General features: G+C 37.4%; 1 protein-coding gene across 1 annotated transcript in view; it reads left to right on the top strand.

The window, feature by feature from the left end:
- VPS13B (vacuolar protein sorting 13 homolog B) overlaps positions 1-20,517 on the top strand; it is a 1,115,876-nt gene that overhangs the window by 835,877 nt on the left and 259,482 nt on the right. Inside the window, exon 36 of the mRNA XM_007934836.2 lies at positions 16,802-17,004. Within this exon, the coding sequence (XP_007933027.1) occupies positions 16,802-17,004 (203 nt within the window). The remainder of the gene's footprint in view (positions 1-16,801; positions 17,005-20,517) is intronic.

The following is a 20,517-nucleotide window of genomic DNA, read 5'->3' as shown; positions in this document are numbered from 1 at the left end:
ATTGGGAATGTGTTGTAGGCATGTTTCCTCAGTTGTGAAAGGTACAAAAAAATATTTTGAGTTTGCCTAATGATTTTATTTTTTATCACTGAAATTGGCATAAGCTTGTGGGAGGTATATGGGAAAAGAGAACAATAATAGACTGAAAGAGGAAAGTTAATTTTATTCCCAAGACACTGTCAGTAAGTTTAAACAATCTAAATACTTCCACATTCATGTATTAATTTTTAAACGCTAAGTATTTACAAATTATTCCCTGAAGTGTTTAGAGGAATATCTGTTTTCATCAAAATAAAATGGTTAAATATGTTTCACTTTATAAAAAAATTAAAAAATCATCAGTTCTTCTTAGCTTCCTGTATTATTCTGCTTCCCTGAACTATGAGAGTTTCAAGGGACTTGATACTTCTTTTTTGTTCCCCCCTGCAGATGTTAGCGCAGCACTGACTTCCAATAACCTAACTCGCATTTCTGCTAGAACACTTAGGTTCTCCCACGTGTCTTTAGTGAAATGTCCCTCAAGTGCTGATTTTAGTAGACGTAATGCTTGTATTTCTGAAGTTGGCGTATAGTATTACAGAAAATCATATGATTGTGTTATCAATAACAAAATTAATCTCATTGAGAAAGATATTTTATGATATAGTTTAAGGTAGGTAATTTTTTTCTTTTTTAACCAGCGTTTTCCCCCTGTATGTACACACACACATCTTTTTGGCCATTTGAAGTATGTCATTTTGGAGAACCCGCAAGCATGTGGCTATAAATCGCAAGCTGGCAGTGGAGCACTTTGTACAGGCAGGTGGGAGTGGGCTGCAGACGTCGGCTCCCCTTGTCAGAGTGAATTACGGCTCTGTTAGGGCGGCACTCCCTTGGATTTCAGCAAACAAGGTACACAACCAGAGCTGTGAGAGAGCTGTACTTCAGGTGGCCTTGCTCATTCACAGGGGTGTTGTGGGTTGGCAACCTCCATGTAAATAAAGAAAGGAGAACAAGATGAACAAGTTAGGTGCACCAGAGGTTGAGGGAAGAGCCTGAGTGAGGCCATCTTGGCAGACATTTTAGTTAGAACTGGGAAAATGTCGGAAGGAATTTCTGTTCATAGGGATTTAGGGGACTTTTCATCCAGGCACAAAGTAGTGAGTTGAACTCCTTCTGGTCAAAGAACTGTGCTTCAAATAACTTTCACTACCCCAGCCTCTGTTGTACAGATGTACTTATCCTTGTGTATAAACAAAACAGAATTAAAAAGTGAAGGGAAGGAAGGCGTAACCACATTATTTTTCGTGTTTGCAAATGCCTATTCTTGTGTTCACCGAATTCAGGACCAAGTAAGTGTAAGGAACCTGAAGTTCTTTTTCATGAATTGAAAAATGAAACCAGGTCTTTAATTGATACAGAGTGGAACTCCAGCTTTTCATTCCATAGTTAACTGCCTCTCCTGAGGAAAATTGCTTAAGGTTGTCATAGCCTCTGGATACTGCAGAGATGCAAGCTAGCCTTAAGGGAAATAAAACATTATATTAGATATGATTACCTAAAATAATAGGTAGCGATAATAAGCCATTTACAACACCCCAAAGACTTTTGTTACTTTTAGAAAAAAATAACATCTCTTTCCAATGCCTGAACAACAGGAAATGAATTCTTTGACAGTAAAGCCAGAGGACAAACTTAACTTTTAAGCAGCCACTGAGGACTGAAGTGGAAGTGGAGTTTGTGGACAGTTATACAAATCACTAACAAACCTTAATGAATATTGGGTGTGGGCATCAGGGTCCTGTCTTTTTTGACACAGTGTCCCAAGTAGCTTAAACCCAACACTCAAAGAAAGGTGGAGACCTCATTGGGTCTGTAACATCTGGGATTTTATTTGTCATTTGGCATACCCTGCTAGCGCAAAAGAAAGAGTAAAAGGGGATTATCTTGACAATGAAATGAGTTACTGAATCTTGTGATAATGAAAAGCAGAAGAATTCTAATGCCTTTCTATAGTCCCTTAGGTAGAGGTGTGTTTATAGTTTTGCAGAAGTAAAATGTAGGCGGGCAGAACAGATGGCCCGGAGTCCGTGAAACTTGACACCCCCTCATCCCAGGACTGAGTTCCTCTGTTCATCTGGTCAGATTCCCTCCTATTACTTTATAACAAGGTTCAAAGTTGCTACTGATGAACTGGCATGTCTATATTTTTACCCTTACTTTTTATTTTTTTTAAACTGCAGGACCATTGGGGCATTCAAAAAAGTACAGTTATTGGTGTTAGTTGCCCTCAAGTCAATTCTGACTCATGACAACCCCATGTGTAGAAGAGGAAGTTCTGAAAATTTGATGGTTATTAAGTACCAAAAAAACAAACTCATTGCCGTCGAGTCAGATCTGACACACAGTGACCCCTCTTTGGGTTTCTGAGGCGATATCTTTATGGAAGTAGATCACCCAGTCTTCCTTCCAGGGAGCAGCTGGTGGGTTTAAGCCGCCAGCCTTCTGGTTAGCAGCCAAATGCCTTGGGTACTACGCCACCAGAGCTCTCAACTAAAATTCTCTTAACCTCCCCCCTCCCCTGCAAAACAATGCCCTATGTTACTTCTCCAGTATTGTGGGAAATACATGAAAACATAAATGTGTGAGATGCTGTAAGTCTGTTGTCCTCCTTTCTTAGAAATTATGTGCAGTGGAGATGAAGTCTCAACGTACAAGTCGTATCTTCCATGCTGTAATTGTTACAATATATGATTAGAATTTGTAGTCAGCAACAGTAATACCTCTACCTTATGAATTGGGTTTTTAATGCCTTCACAAAAGAAAAATTTTAGAATATTTGATGCTTAAAAAAATGCACTAATAAATGTCTTGTCCAGACATGTTTACACAGTAACTTATTCTTCTGTTTAACCACATTATATTAATGCATTTTTCTACATCTTTTACTTAAGACATTTAAATTTTTATGTGACAAAGGGCTTATGCTTTTCTTCAAATGCCTACTGAGTGATTACTGTCCTTCACGTCAATTTTGGATTTGGACCTCTGTGATTGCTATCGCCGTTTTGGATTCCAATGGGAATAGGATGCATAGGATAGTAACTTCAGAAACGTGAAAAAAAAAATTAACCGCTGGATCATATTTCTGATGTATTAATTTCAAGACCACATGAAAAATAAAAATTATCTAATAAGTAACAAACTTAGGATATCAGCGCCATCTCATGAGCTGTGGCGTGGTGACCGAGCTGGGCCTGCCCAGCCTTCCGTAGAGGGAGATGAGCTCACTGCAGAGAGATAACCATCTCTGGCTCTTTATTCTGATTCATCACTGACCTGAACTCCATTTGAACCTTGTTAGACAAAAAACAAGCAGAATTCCTGGCCCAAACTATAAAATATAATTAAGCCCTTTTGAAATGATGTGTAAAAGAACATTGCTGTACCCCCACTTATAACCACTACCACCACCACAACCAATAAAGTTCAATCAAGCACTGCCTGTAATGGATTAAAATAATAAATGTTCCTGCATTTCAGTGTTTGAAGTACTTGAGGCAAACAGGCTCCCAGCAGCCCGGGTAGCTGAATGCGGGAGAGACATTTATTAATGACGAGTTCAAGGATTTGACCTGTTTAAGATCGTTACTTTCTGTTTACCGTGGGTTACACATCTCTTGTATTTTTACATGGCCCACATGTGTCCACATGCAATAATGAAAAGCTTTTCTCCCCAACAAAAGAATTGTTAATTGTATAAATATGGTTCTCCGGGGGAGTATGAAATCTTCATAAGACTCTCTTCCCTTCTAACGAGAAATCCAGTACAGTTACTGTACTTTTCCAAGTAAATTCCCCTTCACCTTGTCTATAGCTAAATTATTCTATTTCTTACCATTGTTTTTAATTACCATACTCCTATTTGATCTACGCTGTTTGTTGGAAAACTGTTGACTTCAGGTTATATATTTTATAATTTTGTCTCATTACACTGGATAGTGTGTGTCCTACATACTATAGGAAAAAAAAATACTTTTTTATTTCTTCTGCTGTTAATAAAGGTGTGATAAAAAACCATTTCTCTAGAGTTAGATACAAGTGAAGAAAACAGAACAACTGACAAAGATTTCAGATACATGCAATTAAAACAATGTTCCTTGGGCACATAACAACAACAACAATTTCTTTCCTAATGTCCTTTTTCTGTTCCAGGACCCAATCCAGGATCCCGCACTGCATTTAGCCATCTGTGATCAGGCCATTTTGACCCAATACATAACCTCTTCCCTCCATCTCCTTCCATTCAAAATAACAATTTTCTGTCTGGTTTTTCCATTGGCCTTTCAAAGATCTGTAGTTATACATTTGATTTCAGCTTTAGCAAACTAATGAGGGAGCATAATTAAACTAAATGAGGCTTAGCAACATGGAGAAGTAATTTCAGGAACAACTGGTGTGATAAACAGAAATACTCTTGCTTTGTTGCATAATGACATACTTTTCATTGAGTGTAAAAATGTAGTTCAAGGAACAAACAGCTTTGTGACCTTTAAAGTACTCCTCTCGAAGACCAATGAATGCAAACCACGTTGAAGAATGTTTACAAAATGTTGCCAGCCCCACATCTTCAGTCTCTATCAGGTCTTTAGAAAGGTCCTTATTTTCTACCTGCTGACTGAGCAAAATGCAATCTAAATCAAGCTTCTGTATATCATTAGAAAGAATACACTATGATGACATGTGCCAGCAAAGCATATCCAGGTATTTTTTTTATCCAGCTGGAAGTAATCTAAGGCTACTAGAACATCAGCAAGCATGTGTTTGATACATCCAGAGGCCGATTTGCGTAACAGTGAAGTATCAGGATGCCTCAAAAGTCAGGAAGAAAAATTCTGTGTACGTATGATACATAAAGAGATGACAGTCACTGAAAATACATATTCTTTCTATTTATAGTTCCTTCAATTAATTGACACTTGGGGTTTCTCACCCTGAAAGGTACTAGCTTTCCACCCTTTAATCAGGGTATATAAACTTCTACTCTGTTATATTCAATTTTGTAGTAAATCTACATATTGCACCTATTAATATACCTAATATTATACCTAAAATATAGGACAAGATCAACATGTGGAACAAAATGTAATTGTTGCAATTAAAATGATTTGCTAAGTAATTTTCTCCAATGGCTTATAAACTGGTCTTGATCTACATAATCTTTTTTTTTTTTTTTTTAAAGACTGGTATAATGGAAAGTCCCCACTCTACCTTAGAGTATCCCTGGGCAAACCACTTAATGTCTCCAGCTTTTACTCAATGAGTTAACACTAGCTCAGTGGGCCTCAACTTAGGTTCCTTGACACAGAATTCACATAGTATTGTTGGTTCATGAGGTATCTTTTTTAGCATTTCAAAGAGCCTAAAAGAAATCAAAGAATTTATCTTAGACAGATACAGAGGAATTTTAGTTACAGTTGTATCAAGTTGGTACAATGACTATACTAGCTATCTACTCATAAATGCATTGTGTTTGAACCAGTAGGTCCATTGGCGAAAAGGATAAAAAGTGTTCCTAGTAAATACAAGGATGACCTGTAAGAGAATTTTCAGTTCTAAAATTTAATGATCCATGACCTTAGCATTCATGTGGGCATGACTGAGCTGGGAGAGGGAAGGGAATTAAGATGCAAATTGATCAGTATTTATTGAGCATTTAATGGTGACAAGAAATGTGTTGAGTACTCTGAGATATGTCTTCAATTGCTTATCACTGAGTGTTGCTTTGCCAGCAACTTTCCTACCAAACAGCTGCACTGGCCTATGTGGACAAGAGGGTGATCTGCTGTGACCACAGGTGAAACAAGACGCTGTCTCAAAAATTCAGTGGAGTTGATGATCGAGGCTGTTTTCTAACATTCTCTTTCCATATTCCTAGGGTTGGGGGCTAGGACAATACTTGTCCATTTCACCCAGTATTGACTCATAGGGTAATGCCATTAGGATACAGTTGTTGTTGTTGTTGTTGTTTGCCATCGAGTCGGCCCCGACTCATAGCGACCCCTCCTTGGGTTTCCGAGGCAGTATCACTACGGAAGTAGGATTGCCCAACCTTCCTTCTGAGGAGTGGCTGGTGGGTTTGAACCGCCAGCCGTCTGGTTAGCAGGCAAGTGTCTTAGCCACTATGCTACCAGAGCTCCCAGGAAAGAAATTAGTGGAACTCTAATAAGGCTTATGAAGTAGGTGATTGTATTGTGTTGATGTTCATTTCATTTCTTGCATTTGGTATTTGTAGTACAGCTTTGTATGTTATTGCATTAAGGGAAGGTAGGTAAAAGATAACAACTATTCTGAAAGTCTGAAATTATTTCAAAATAGAAAGGTAAGAAAACCAGTGGTTAGATAAGTAATCTTAATATCCATGCTTTTATATTTTTAATGATGATTATAAATCTTAACTATTGCAGCATATATCTTCTATTTTTTTCTTTCCTCCCTCCCTCCCATCCATATTTCTGGAAATTTAGGGGGGAAAAAATTAGAAGTATAGAAAATGTAAAGGACTGTGCATGAAACACCCATGTTTTCACCAGCTAGGAGGAATGTAAATATTTTGTCATACTTACTATACAGAGAAAGAAGTGTCAAAATTTATAGTTAATCAGCCTTTTCCAATGCTCTTTTTCCAAAGAAGCTAACCTTTTGTAATTTTTACTTGTGGAATATTTTGTCCAACACTGTATTAGCCCACTTTCCATTGCCATTTTTATGTGATTTTGAATGTATAAGGACTTGTTGTACTAATTTATCAAGGATTCCAATTTACATGAACTCTGAGTATTCTCTGTGATCCTGGGCTTATGTGTATGGTGATATATGAAATAACAATCATTTCATCCAAGGAAAATATGAATATGGTTGTTGTTGTTGTTGTTTGTCATCGAGTCAGACCCGACTCATAGCGACCACTCCTTGGATTTCTGAGGTGGTATCACTACAGAAGTAGATTGCCTAACCTTCCTTCCAAGGAGTGCTTTGAACCGCCAGCCTTCTGGTTAGCAGACAAGTGCCTACAAGATTATAAACAGGGAACCAGAGACATCAATTGGCAAACGAGGACAACTACAAAGCAAACAGTGGAAAAAAATTATGTAGTTACAGAACTTCTAAATGGTGAGGAAGTCAAGACAATTGCAGATAGAATAGACTGTTCTAAACTTGGGAAGAAAATTATAAATCACAGGGTAACCTCAAAGAAAGATGATAAACCTTCACATCAAAATAAAAAAGAGGACAAGCACAAATATTTAGCAAATACTAAAACAATAGCAATGTAGGGAGTGATAACACGATTCATAAACAAAATGAGCTCAGCACAGAAAATTATGAAACAGAGAAATCAGTAACACCACGAAAAAACACATAACAAAATGACAGCAACAAATTCATACTTGTCAGTAATTACACTGAATATAAATGGATTAAATGTACCTCTCAAGAGACAGAGAGTTGCAGAATGGATAATCCATCAATATGCTGTCTACAAGAGACATACCTTAGAGAGAAAGACAAAAATAGACTAAAAATCAGAGGTTGGAAAAAGATGCCAACCAAAAAAGAGCAAGAGTACCAGTATTAATTTCTGATAAAATTTACTTTAAGACAAAAACCACCATAAGAGACAAAGAAGGACATTATATAATGATTAAAGGATTGAATGAACAAGAGGATATAACCATAGTAAATATCTATGCACCCGATCAAAGAGCCCCAAAATACATAAATCAGACTTTAACAGAATTGAAAAGACAAATAGATGATTCCACAGTCATAGTAGTAGACTTGAATACACTACTTTCCATCAATAATAGAAGTAGAAAGAAACTGAGCAAAGATGCAGAACTCAACAATGCATCTTGACCTTATAGACATCTACAGAGCACTTCACCCAACAACAGCACAATATACATTCTTTTTCAGTGCACATGGAACATTCTCCAGGATAGACCATATGTTAGGCCACAAGGCAAGCCTTCATAAATTTTAAAACATGGAAACACTGCAAAGCATCTACTCAGATCACAATGCTGTAAAATTAGAAATCAACAGAAGGAAGATGAACAGAAAAAGAGCAAGCACATGGAAACTGAATAACACCCTCCTTCAAAATAACTGGGTAATAGAAGAAATGAAAAATGACATTAAAAAATTCCTTGAATTAAACAAGAATGAAAATACAACATACCAAAATGTTTGTGACACAACAAAAGCAGTGACTAGTAGCCAATTTATAGCAGTAAATGCCCACATCAAAACAAGAGAAAGAGCCAAAATCAACACCTTGATGCAACATCTCCAATGATTAGAAAAAGAGCAGCAAAAAAACCTACAGTCACCAGAAGAAAAGAAATAATAAAGATTCAAGCAGAAATAAATGAAACAAAATAGAAAGACAATAGAAAAAATCAGTAAGACTGGAAGTTGGTTTTTTGAGAAGATTAATAATATTAGAAAACCAGTGGCAAATTTAACAAAGGAAAAGAAGGAAATAATACAAATAACAGGAATAAGAAATGAATTGAGTGATACCACAACAGAATCAACAGAAATTAAAAGGATATCAGGATAATATGAAGAACTATACTCCAACAAATTTAAAAATCTAGAAGAAATGGACAGATTTCTAGAAACATACTACTTACCAAAACTTACACAGACTGAGGTGGAAATTTTTAACAGACACATAACCAAAAAAATAAATTAAACAGGTAATAAAAAAATTACCAAGAAAAAAAGCCCTGGCCCAGATGGTTTCACTGGAAAATTCTACCAAACATTCAGAGAAGAACTGATACCAGTCCTACTCAGACTATTCCAGAACATAGAAAAAGATGGAATCCTCCCAAATTCATTTTATGAAGCAAGCATAACCTTAATACCAAAGCCAGGCAAAGACATCACTAAAAAGTAAAACTATAGACCAACATACTTCATGACTGTAGATGCGAAAATCTTCAACAAAATCCAAGCCAATAGATTCCAACAACATACCAAAAAATTAATAAATTATAACCAAGTGGGGTTCATACCGCATATGCAAGGATGGTTCAACATTAAGAAAACAATCAACATCATCCATTACATAAATAAAACAAAGAATCACATGATCATGTCAATTGATGCAGAAAAGGCATTTGATAAACTTCAACACCCATTCCTGATCAAAATTCTCAGAATATAGGGACATTCCTCAACATAATAAAGGGCTTATACGCAAAACCAACAACTAACATTATTTTCAATGGAGAGAAACTGAAATTCCCCTTACGAATAGGAACCAGACAAAATGCCCTCTGTCACCACTTCTATTCAACATTGTATTGTAAGTCCTAGCCAGGCCAATAAGGCAAGAAAGGGAAATCAAAGGCATCCAAATTGTAAGTGTGGTAGTTAAATTTGTATGTCAATTTGTCTGGGCCTGGTTGAGTGGCTGGGCAGCGGGTGGTAGTTATTCCCAATGACGAAACTGGCAGTCAACTCCGTGATGGAATCTGCCACAAGCCAATGAGTAGCTAGCTGCCTTTGGGATGTGGTCTGCTTCCTGTATATAAGGAGAAGCCTTGGGGATAGTCTCTAGCTCATGGCACACTGAGACCCTGCATGTAGTCGTGTGGTTGTTCAGCAGCCTGCCATGCTCTGCTGATCTTGGGACTTTTAATGGACTTGAATTAATGGCCTGCTGTGTGGTTTGGTAATATCGGGACTGTGCCTTTTTACTTGTCAACCTTGAGTTTGTCAGCCTCAGTAGCCAGCAGCTGAGTGAAGAAAAGCTTCTAGCTCCAATGGGCCAGGAGCAGGAGGCAGAGCTGGACCCCAAGGTTGAGGGGCTTTCACCCAGCCCCTAGAGCCTGGCACTTTGAACTTGGACTTAAAGCCTCCAAACTGTAAGAGAATGAACTCCTGTTTGTTAAGGCCATCCCATTTGTGGTATATTCTTGTCAGAGCAGCACTAGGTAACCTGAATAGTAAAGAAGAAGTAAAACTATCCCTGTTTGCTGAAGATATGGTCCTGTACGTAGAAAACCCAAGAGACTCAGCAAAAAAGAACTATTGGAACTGGAGAGATTTAGCCTCATGGTGGGATACAAGATCAACATCCAAAAATCAGTTGAATTCCTCTGTACCAGCAAAGAGGTTGCTGAAAAAGAAATAAGGAAATCAATACTATTTATAATAGCTACCAAAATGAAATAAAATACTTGGCAATAAATCTCACTAGAGACACAAAAGACCAGTACAAAGAAAATTACAAAACAGTACTACAAGAAACCATAAGCGATATACATAAATGGAAGAACATACCATGCTCGTGGATAGGAAGATTGAACATTGTGAAAATGTCAGTATTACCCAAAGTATTCTATACATTCAGTGCAATCCCAATCCAGATCCCATCAACATTCTTTAAGGATATGGAAAAAGCACTTATTTTACGTGGAAAGGAAAGAGACCTTGGATAAGTAAAGCACTATTGAAGAAGAACAAAATAAGAGGTCTCACGCACCCAGATCTCAAAACCTACTATACAGCCACAGTAGTCAAAACTGCCTGATATTGGCACAATGACAGACACATACACCAGTGGAATACAATTGAGAACCCAGAAATAGATCCATCGGCATATGGTCAGCTGATTTTTGACAAAGGGCTGAAATCCATTACATGGGAAAGAGATGATCTCTTTAACAAATGGTGCTGGCAAAACCAGATATCCATTTGCAAAAAATGAAACAAAAGCCATACCTCACATCATATACAAAAACCTAACTTAAGACGGATCAAAGATTTACGTATGAAACCTAAAACTATAAAGTTCCTCACAGAAAAATTAGGGACAAATTTAGGGACCTGGATGTATGGCATAAATAGACTATCAAGCATAATCCAAAATGCACAAACAGCTGAAGATAAAGTAAATGAATGGGACCTTCTAAAAATTAAATTTTTATGTGCTTCCAAAGACATCTCCAAAAGAGTCAAAAGAACCTGCCAATTGGGAAAAAATATTCGGCAATGACATATCTGACAAAAGACTTATCTCTAAAATTTATAGAAAATTCCAACACCTTAACAACAAAAATATTAACAATCCAATTAAAAAGAGGCAGAAAACATGAATAGACACTTCATCAAAGAGGATATTCAGTTGCCTAACAAACACATGAAGAAATGTTCATGATCATTAGCCATTAAAGAGGTGCAAATCAAAACAACAAGATACCATCTTGCCCTAGCACTAGTAGGAAAGTTCAACATGACAGAAAATAAATGCTGGCGAGGATGAGGAGAGATTGGGACTCTCATACACTGCTGGTGGGACTGTAAAATGATACAACCACTGTGGAAAGCAGTATGGGGTTTCCTTAAAAAGCTGGAAAAAAAATACCATTTGATGCAGGAATCCCATTGCTAGGTGTATATTCTAAAGAAGTGAGAGCCAAGACAAGAACAGACGTATGCATGTTCATGTTCATTGCAGCACTATTTATGATAGCCAAAAGGTGGAAACAACCTAGGTGCCCGTCAACAGAAGAATGGATAACCAAACTATGGTACATGCGTACAATGGAATGCTATGCAACCCTAAAGAATAACGTAGAATCTGCAAAATACCACATAACGTGGATGACCTTGGAGGACATTATGCTGAGAGAAATAAGTCAATCACAGAAGGATAAGTATCGTATTTGTCTGTTATTGTAAATCGTCAAAGAAGGGTTTATATATGAATGGAAACTTACTTTGTTGGTTACCAGGGGTGGGAGCGGAGGGGAGGAAACATTGCAAATTTTTTTTAAAAAAGGAAGGAAAAAAACATTAGAGTACAAAAGTTCACTGAAAGAAATTGGGAAGAGAATAGAGGACTGTTGTTGTTGTTATGTGCCGTCGAGTCGGCCCCGACTCATAGCGACCCCTCCTTGGGTTTCCGAGGCAGTATCACTACGGAAGTAGGATTGCCCAACCTTCCTTCCGAGGAGTGGCTGGTGGGTTTGAACCGCCAGCCTTCTGGTTAGCAGTCAAGTGCTTTAGGACTAAGTGGCAGAAAATCCAACATAAACTGATTTAAACAGGTTCATGAATGTGAAAAGCTCAGGACTAGTGCTGTCCTTGGGCATGGCAGAATTCATTAGGTTTCTTCTGTATTACTGAGTTTCACAGTTTTAGCCTCAGGCTTCACCTTCATCTTAACTCCCAAAACAGACAAGAATAGGAAGGGTCAATTTCCCAAAAGTATTATATCTCACTGCTTTTTATTGGCTCTCATGCATATCCCTGAACCAAATCAAACTCCAAAGAATATCAAACATGAAAATCTATGAATTGTGAAAAGTTCCCAGCCCTGTTAGGCTACTTTCTGGAAAGTCAGTTACTGGAATATCACTATAGCTGAATCACTGCCTGCCTCAGTGGCGGGATCTCTGTATCTCAGGCACGGCGTGCCCCTTCAGTGCTTACCTTAGTCTGCCTCACGTACTTTCTACTTGTGTTCAGCTGACCATTGGCTTCTTAGTTCTAGGCTATTTGCCTAAGATTTCATTTCCTACCTCTACTTTTACTTTCTCAAGAATTCTAGATACTCCACACTTTCTGCCCAGGCAAAAAATAGGAGTTTGTGAGAGAATCGGGAAGTGTTCATGTGCTTAACCATGTATGTTATTGTTGTTGTTAGTTGCCATGGAGTCAGTTCTGACTCATGGTGACCCCATGTGTGCAGAGTAGAACTGCTCCATGGAGTTTTGAAGGCTGTGGCCTTTCAGAAGCAGGTCAGCAGGTCTGTCTTCTGAGGCTCCTCTTGGTAGGTTCAACCACCAACCAGCATTTCAGCTCTACTGGTAGAGCACTTAACCATTTGCACCAAAAAGCTGTCAACATTTCTCTATCTGTTTTTGTCTAATTCAAGTGTAGGAGTGATTTTTTAATGATCTTCTCAACCCAACCAATAAATGCTTCAAATTGTGTAACTTTTAAGGATTAAAAAGAACCTTCCATGAACTCTATTTAAGTTCTTCTTTGAGAAGAGATAGGCACTTTATGAATAATATATATAAGGTATAATAAAGCAGATTTTGTCATTCCAGAACAAGTTTTAAGATCATACCCTCAGTCAGTAATTTAAGCATTGTGATAGCAGTATGTTGAAGTAGATCCTGTACAGTAGAAATAGCTAGCAAGGTCTGAATACTGTATATATTATGTCATTTCTTAAAATGTAAAATTTTTATTCTATGTCTGCACATATCCTTTTATAAATGAAAGCTGCTTTAGAATGAGAAAGATAATATCATTTCTATGTACACTATAGACAAAATGTTAACACTATTCTTTTTTGTTGTTGTTATGGTTAAGCCTATTCTTAAAGAGACAGTTTTCTCTTTTTGCTAGTGTTTTCCATTTTTAATTACCTTTCTTTCCATGAAGTTGTTCTTTATGTCTGTCTTAGATCTTTTACTTTAAATTTAGGTTAGGATGGATAGAAATAAACACATCACAGGGAATATTTGGTAGGTTCCCTACTGGCAGATATAGAGGTTACAAATAAGGAAAGGAAGAAGGCTAGAGTCAACTCTATGGTCTTTGATTGGAATCAGAGGTATTAGTATTAATTCATGATTTTGAATATATTTACTAATGATAGATGCAGAAATAAGTCTAGATATCTGTGCACGCATGGGTTAGTATGCATACATGTACTTCGTACCCTGTCTGTACAGAGAGCCTAAAAGCAATGACGCTCCAGTGGCAATGAGCACACTAATCACCCAGATTTTGGTTTCTAAGTACCATTCTTTAACAAAAGAAACCAAGGCTCTTTGGAGAAATGTTTGATGTCAGAGAAGGGATGGGGAAAATACAAAGTGACCCTAAGATATCGGTGAACTAGAAAGTAAGTTCTTAAAAAAATAAATGAATAAGAGGGGTGTATCAGAAAGAATCAACTTAGAGGGACTCCCAGTGGCCAAATCTGGTTCAATTTAAGCAACAGGGTAAATGATGATGATAATGTTGTTGTTGTTTGCTGGTAGTTGCAATCCCATAGTATTGGATAATAACCCATAAAATAAAATAAATATCCATGAGCTCATACTAATATATGTAAATAATTGAATAAATAAGTACAGTGGAAGGGACAGGTCTTTTTTACAGTAAAACCAAAACCAAACTCAGTGCCATCAAGTCAGATCCAACTCATAGCGACCCCTTCTTGAGTTTCCAAGGCAGTATCACTATAGACTATGGAAGTAGATTGCCCAACATTCCTTGCGAGGAGTGGCTGGTGGGTTTGAACTGCCAGCCTTCTGGTTAGCAGTCAAATGTCCTAGGCACTATGCCACAAGAGCTCTTTGTAGTAGTATATCAATGTTAATTTCCTGACATGGCTAATTATACTACAAATATGTAGCTGGGTGAAGGGTACATGGGACCTCTGTATATTTTTTGCAAATTTAATGTAGTTCTAAGGTTATTTCAAAGTAAAAAAATTGTTTGCTTTTAAAAGAAAGGACTTGGAGTAGATGGCTACTGAAGTCTCTTCTGTCTAGCCTTATTATTCTAGGATATGGTGATGAAAACTAAAGAATGGTAAAGATTTCAATGCTTTTTCTCTCATCTATCAGTTAAGAAACACATTGAGACAGCTGAAAATAGCATCAGATTCTAAACTAGTGATTCAATCCAGTGGGACGTGTCCTGAACAGCTACTGTGTGCACAGTACTATATTGAATAACATGGTCCTTGCCTCCAGGAGGGTCACATTCTACTGGAGTTTGAAGATGTTGTGATCTTCTCTTTCGCTCAGATTACTAAGGTCTCTCTTCCCTGATGTTTCACGATAATGGGATTGTATAGAATGAAATAGAAATGGTTAAGTCTTAGAATCTTACTCAAGGGACTAAGAGCTCTCAAAGAAGCCCCAAGATTTTTCCACTCTGGGTACCTGAAGAGGTAATGGTAACTCGTAAGTAAAATAAGCAACCAAGGAGGCCTTTCATATTACACACTTTGTCTGGGAGGGACCAACAGGGCATTCACATTAAGGTGGTGGTGGTTAGGTGCTATAGAGTCCATTTTCAACTCATGGTACCCCATGTGACAGAGTAGATCTGCCCCCATAGGGATTTGTACACTGCAGTCTACAGGAATGGGATGCCACATCTTTGTCGCACTGTGGTTCAGTTAGCAGCTGAACATTTAACTGTTGCATGACCATGACTCCTTAATTAGGTTTGTCAGTGTAGGGCAGCATGAGATGCATGCATTTGAGATTAAAGGGTAATGTAATCCTAACTTTTCATTAATGCTCATTTTCTGGATGATTGCATGGAACTAAGCCTATACTTTTAAAACTCCATTATGACAAATTTCTGAATAATGGATAATGAATTTAGCATATGTCAACTCTTGAGAAGTTTAAAATATTTTAGGAAAAGTAATGTATGCAATGAAGTCATGAAATTATGATTTGAAGTATAAACTCCTTAATAAAAATAATTTTTTATTCTTGGGTGGGATTGTGCTGTGTGTGTGTGTGTGTGTGTGTGTGTTACCCATTTCTAATTTTTTATTTTCTGGGTTTTTTTTTTTCTTTTAGTCTGAGTGAAATGTGCCATTTAAACAAGAAAATGGTGTAAGTTAAATGGGAGACTGAGTACCATAATATATCTGATGTGAAAATTTAAGAAATAGATTGCTACTATGATCACTTTTAACAACGTCTGAGCCCTAAGGCTTTTGTGAGCGTGATGGCTTCTGTGGAGGATTAGAAGTTGTGTATTTTATTTCTGCAGTAGGAACATACAACATATATGCAGTTTTCAAGTCCCCACAATATTGAAAATTCATTGTGGGTCCTGTACTTTGAAACACGTGTATACTGTAGGCCTAAGGTGTTTTTTAATCTTTCATCTTTCTTGAGGATCAAATATCATTAGGAAAATAAGCCATGGGCATTACAAATGTGGTCTGGTGAAATTTAATATTCATAATGACAATTCAGAAAATGAGCTCCTTGCAGGGAGAGTTAACCCACCACTCTAACTTTGCATCTAAATATCTTAAAGGGTGCCATTGGTTTTATGAAAACGTTTTGATCTGTGCTCCTACTTCGAGTTCAAAGAAAACTTACATTTTAAAGTGTATTCCTTCCCTGGATATATTTACTTTGAACTGAACCTCATAGTTTTTCACATAAATCTAACCTGCCACTATCTGTTTTTAAGACTTTGTAAACATCAAGTGGTTATGATGTGTGAAGTTTGGATTAAACTAAATTTTTTTTAGAAAACACATGTTCTATATTTTGATTGTTTTGAATTTTAACATGAGCCAATCAAAAACTTGAGCGTCTAGCAAAGTACTATACTGTACTCTGTTACTGTAAGAAAAGAATTACAGAAAATTGTCCTTTCCCATCATGTTAACAATAGACAAATGAAGCAGCTGTTCTTATTCTTAATGTCGTTGTTTGAAAAACATGCACGATTTAATGAAAACATCTCTACTCATAAAACTTAAAATGCTCACACATGGAAAAAGTCACAATGTTTTGGCAAATATTGCTTTGTTAGGAATGTGAGTGAGGTATACCTGCTTTGTAACTAGAATTGTATACAAATGGCATGAAACTGTGGTGAAAAGCCAAATAAAAAAGAAGACTCTGACAAGGGGTGTATTAAGGCTCTTAAAAAAAACAAAGCTCTTTCCCCAAACATGCTTTATTGACAAGGAAGATTTATAATACGTAACTGTATTTATTTATTTTAGGCGTAATTCTTGGGTCATCATTTCTACTCAGCGTAGATGATCTGCTCCTTAAAACTTGCCAAAGAGAAAGAAGTCGGATTCTGATAGGACCATGTTGTGCTACTGCCAATCTGGAAGCTAAATGGTGTAAACACAGCGGAAACCCAGGCTCGGAACAATCCATACCAAAAATATCTATTGATCTAAGAGGAGGCCTGCTGCAGGTCTGTGGGGACCGGCCATCTTTTTCCTACATGTTTTTAACTTGCTTTTTGTTCATGTTTTAAACTGTTTGACTAAATTTTAAATCATGGTGTGGTGAGAAGGGGTATTTATTGTCAGATTACTTTTATTAAACATTTTCTGTAACAGCTATATTGAGATATGATCCACACACCATACAGTTCATCTATTTACAATGTACAATTCAGTGGCTTTTTAGTATGTTTAGAATATTTCATCATCCTCCCACCCAACCCCCAAAACACACCCCAAAAAATACCTGTTAGCAGTTGTTCCCTTTTCTACCTAATCTCGCCACCACTACTACCACCATCCTAACCCTGGGCCCTACTTTGTGTTCCTACAGATCTGCCTGCTTGGAACATTTCATGTAAATGAAGCCATTCCATATGTGGTCTTTTGTGACTGGCTTCTTTCACTTAGCATAGTGTTTCCAAGGATCATTTGCATTGTAGCAGATTATCAGTACCGCATTCCTTATTATAGCCAAATACCTTTCCATTGTATAGACATACCACATTGTACTTATCTGTCAGTTAATTGATGGACATTTGGGTTGTCTCCATTTTTTGGCTATTTTGAATAATACTGCTATGAAGATTTGTGTACAAGTTTTTATGTGGACATGTGTTTCCATTTCTCTTATTTTTATTATTAAGAGTAGAATTTTTGGGTTATTAAACACTTTTTAAATGTGTAGAGTTCTTTTTTCTTTTTTTTTATTTCTTTTTTTTATTATTATTATTTTAAGAGCTTGTTTTACATTTAACATTATGTGTGCATTTAGTCTCTCTCCCCATTTACCATGTCCAACCCTAACCCAGTCTCCTCCCTTCCCTACCCGGTAACCCTCCCCCTGTGCCCCTCATATTTATGCACTCCTATTTGTCCTGCATTTCCTCAGTTTGAATGTTGGTCCTCTGGTGCCCCATAGTCTATTGCTCTAAGGGATGTTTTACCATACAGTATGTGGCTGTGTCATCTTGGGTTGAGTGGTCTGCATGTACATCTTGTTAACTATTGGGCTGAAAGCCAGCCCCTGGGGGTGTGTTTTATTCCAGCCACAGAATGTATTCTAGGGCCATAGTATTGGGAGTCTCACCAGATTTCATCTGACCAGTAATTCTGGTCATTATTGAGTTTTTGGATCTTGTTCCATGTTTTCCCTCCCACTCTATCCAGGATCTCTAGATTTGATCCTTTCCTGAGTGGTTGGCATTGGTAGCCGGGCACCATCTAGTTCTTCTGGTCTTGAAGGCCATTGTGTCCTATAGCTGATTGCTTCCAAATGCACTTGTTTTGGGGTGGTTCTTTTTTTTTTTTTTTGGCATCCTTCTTCGCTTCCAATGCTAGGAGACCATTAGCTGCATCTTAGATGGCCGCTTGAAAACTTTTAAGACCCCAGTTGCTACTCACCAATGTGGGATGCGGAACAAGGCTTTTATGTATTTTTTTGTGCCAATTGAGTCTGGTATCCCCCGGTACTATGGTCCTGAGATGGTAGATCTATTGGATGTCTCTCCCATAGTGTCTAGTTGTCTGTGAGAGATTACTCTGTGTCTGTCTTCTATTGTTTCTGTAAGGACTGCAGGTATTTTGTATCACTAGTGTCTGTGCAAGATTAGCCTCAGCTGAATCTATCCTTGGTCCAGAGTATACTCCTGTTCACTGACCCTCATCTGATCCTCTCAGGTATTTATGTGTTTATCTGTAGCCTGGTGTTTGGTATTAATGGCAATGCAGTATTGTGGACATTGGTTAATATTAGCATTTGTTGTCTATCTCTTATGTACACAATTCAGTCTCCTCCCATTTCTTAATGTTATTATGGTAGTCACAGACTGTTTCCACATATCCCTCCCCAACCCACGTCAGCGTGTAGGTGCCAACTAACCCAAAATTAATCTCTTCCTTCTCCTTCCCCATCCCAGTAACCTACAAAGTGAGTTCTCTTTCCCAAGCAAACCCTTCTCTGTCTTTTTACAGTAATGGGCTCATACAGTACTTGTCTTTCTGCGATTGACTTATTTCACTCAACATAATGTCCTCCAGGTTCATCCATGTTGTGAGATGAGTCACGTATCCCTCATTGTTCTTCAATGTAGCATAGTATTCCATTGTGTGCATGTAGCATAATTTGGTTATCCACCCATCCATTGATGAGCATTTAGGTTGTTTCCATCTATTTGCTATAGTGAATTGTGCTGCAGTGAACATAGGTGTACATATGTCTATCTATGTGCTCTCTCTCACCTCTTTAGGCTATATTCCTAGTAATGGAATTGCTGGGTCAAATGGTACTTCTATTTTCAGTTTTTTAAGGAAATGCCATACCGTTTCCCACAATGGTGCACAGGAGTTCCAATCTCTCTGCAACCTCGCCAGCATTTGTTATTTTCTGACCTGTTGAACTTTGCTATTATCGGTGGGGTAAGACGATGTCTCATTGTTGTTTTGATTTGCATCTCTCTAATGATTAATGATTGTGAGCAATTCCTCATGTGTTTGTTGGCTGCCTATATATCTACTTTGGTGAAGTGTCTGCTCAAGTCTTTTGCCTATTTGTAAATTGGGTTGTCTTTTTGGTGTTGAGGTGTTGAAGTTTTCTAGAGATTTTGGAGATAAGTCCTTTATCAGATATGTCATAGGCAAATATTTTCTCCCAATCTGTAGGTCCTCTTTTTACCCTTTTGACGAAGTCTTTTGATGAACATAAGAATTTAATTTTTAAAAGGTCCCAGTCATCTAGCTTCTCTTCTACCTCCTACACATTCTAGGTTATACTTCATAGTCTATTTATGCCAGAAATTAGGGCTCCCAGATTTGCCTCTATTTTACCTTTGATGAATTTTATAGGTTTGGGTTTTACATAAGTCTTTGATCCAGCTTGAGTTTGTTTTTATGTATGGGGTGAGGTATGGGTCTTGTTACATTTTTTTGCAGGTAGATAATCAGTTTTGCCAGCACAATCTGTTAAAGAGGCTGTCTCTTCCCCATTTAATGGGTTTTGGACCTTTGTCAAAGATCAGTTGTCCATAGATGCATGGGTCTGTATCTGGACTTTCAATTCTGTTCCATCAGTCTATCTGTCTGTCATTGTACCAATACCATGCTGTTTTGACTACTGTGGCTGTATAATAGTTCTTAAGATCCAGGAGTGTGAGGCCTCCCACTTTGTTTTTCTTCTTCAGAAGTGCTCTGCTTATCTGAGGTCTCTTTCCTTTCCATATGAAATTAATAATTGGTTTTTCTATGTCTTTAAAAAAATGTTGTTGGAATCTGAATTAGGATTGCATTAAATGTGTAGATTGCTTTAGGTAGTATTGACATTTTCACAATATTCAGTCTATCCATGAACAAGGTAGGTTCTTCCATTTATGTAGTGCCCTTGTTGTCTCTTGTATCTGCAAATAGAGATAGTTTTATTTCCTCTTTGCCAATTTTTATGCCTTTTATTTCTCTTTCTTGCCTTATTGCCCTGGCCAGGACTTCCA

The sequence above is a fragment of the Orycteropus afer genome, unplaced genomic scaffold (genome assembly GCF_000298275.1).
Source record: "Orycteropus afer afer isolate SDZICR_OR568_19922 unplaced genomic scaffold, OryAfe1.0 scaffold00021, whole genome shotgun sequence".
NCBI classification, from domain to species: domain Eukaryota; kingdom Metazoa; phylum Chordata; class Mammalia; order Tubulidentata; family Orycteropodidae; genus Orycteropus; species Orycteropus afer.
The sequence above is the reverse complement of the archived record's forward strand: the minus strand, read 5'-3'. Positions and strand labels throughout refer to the sequence as shown.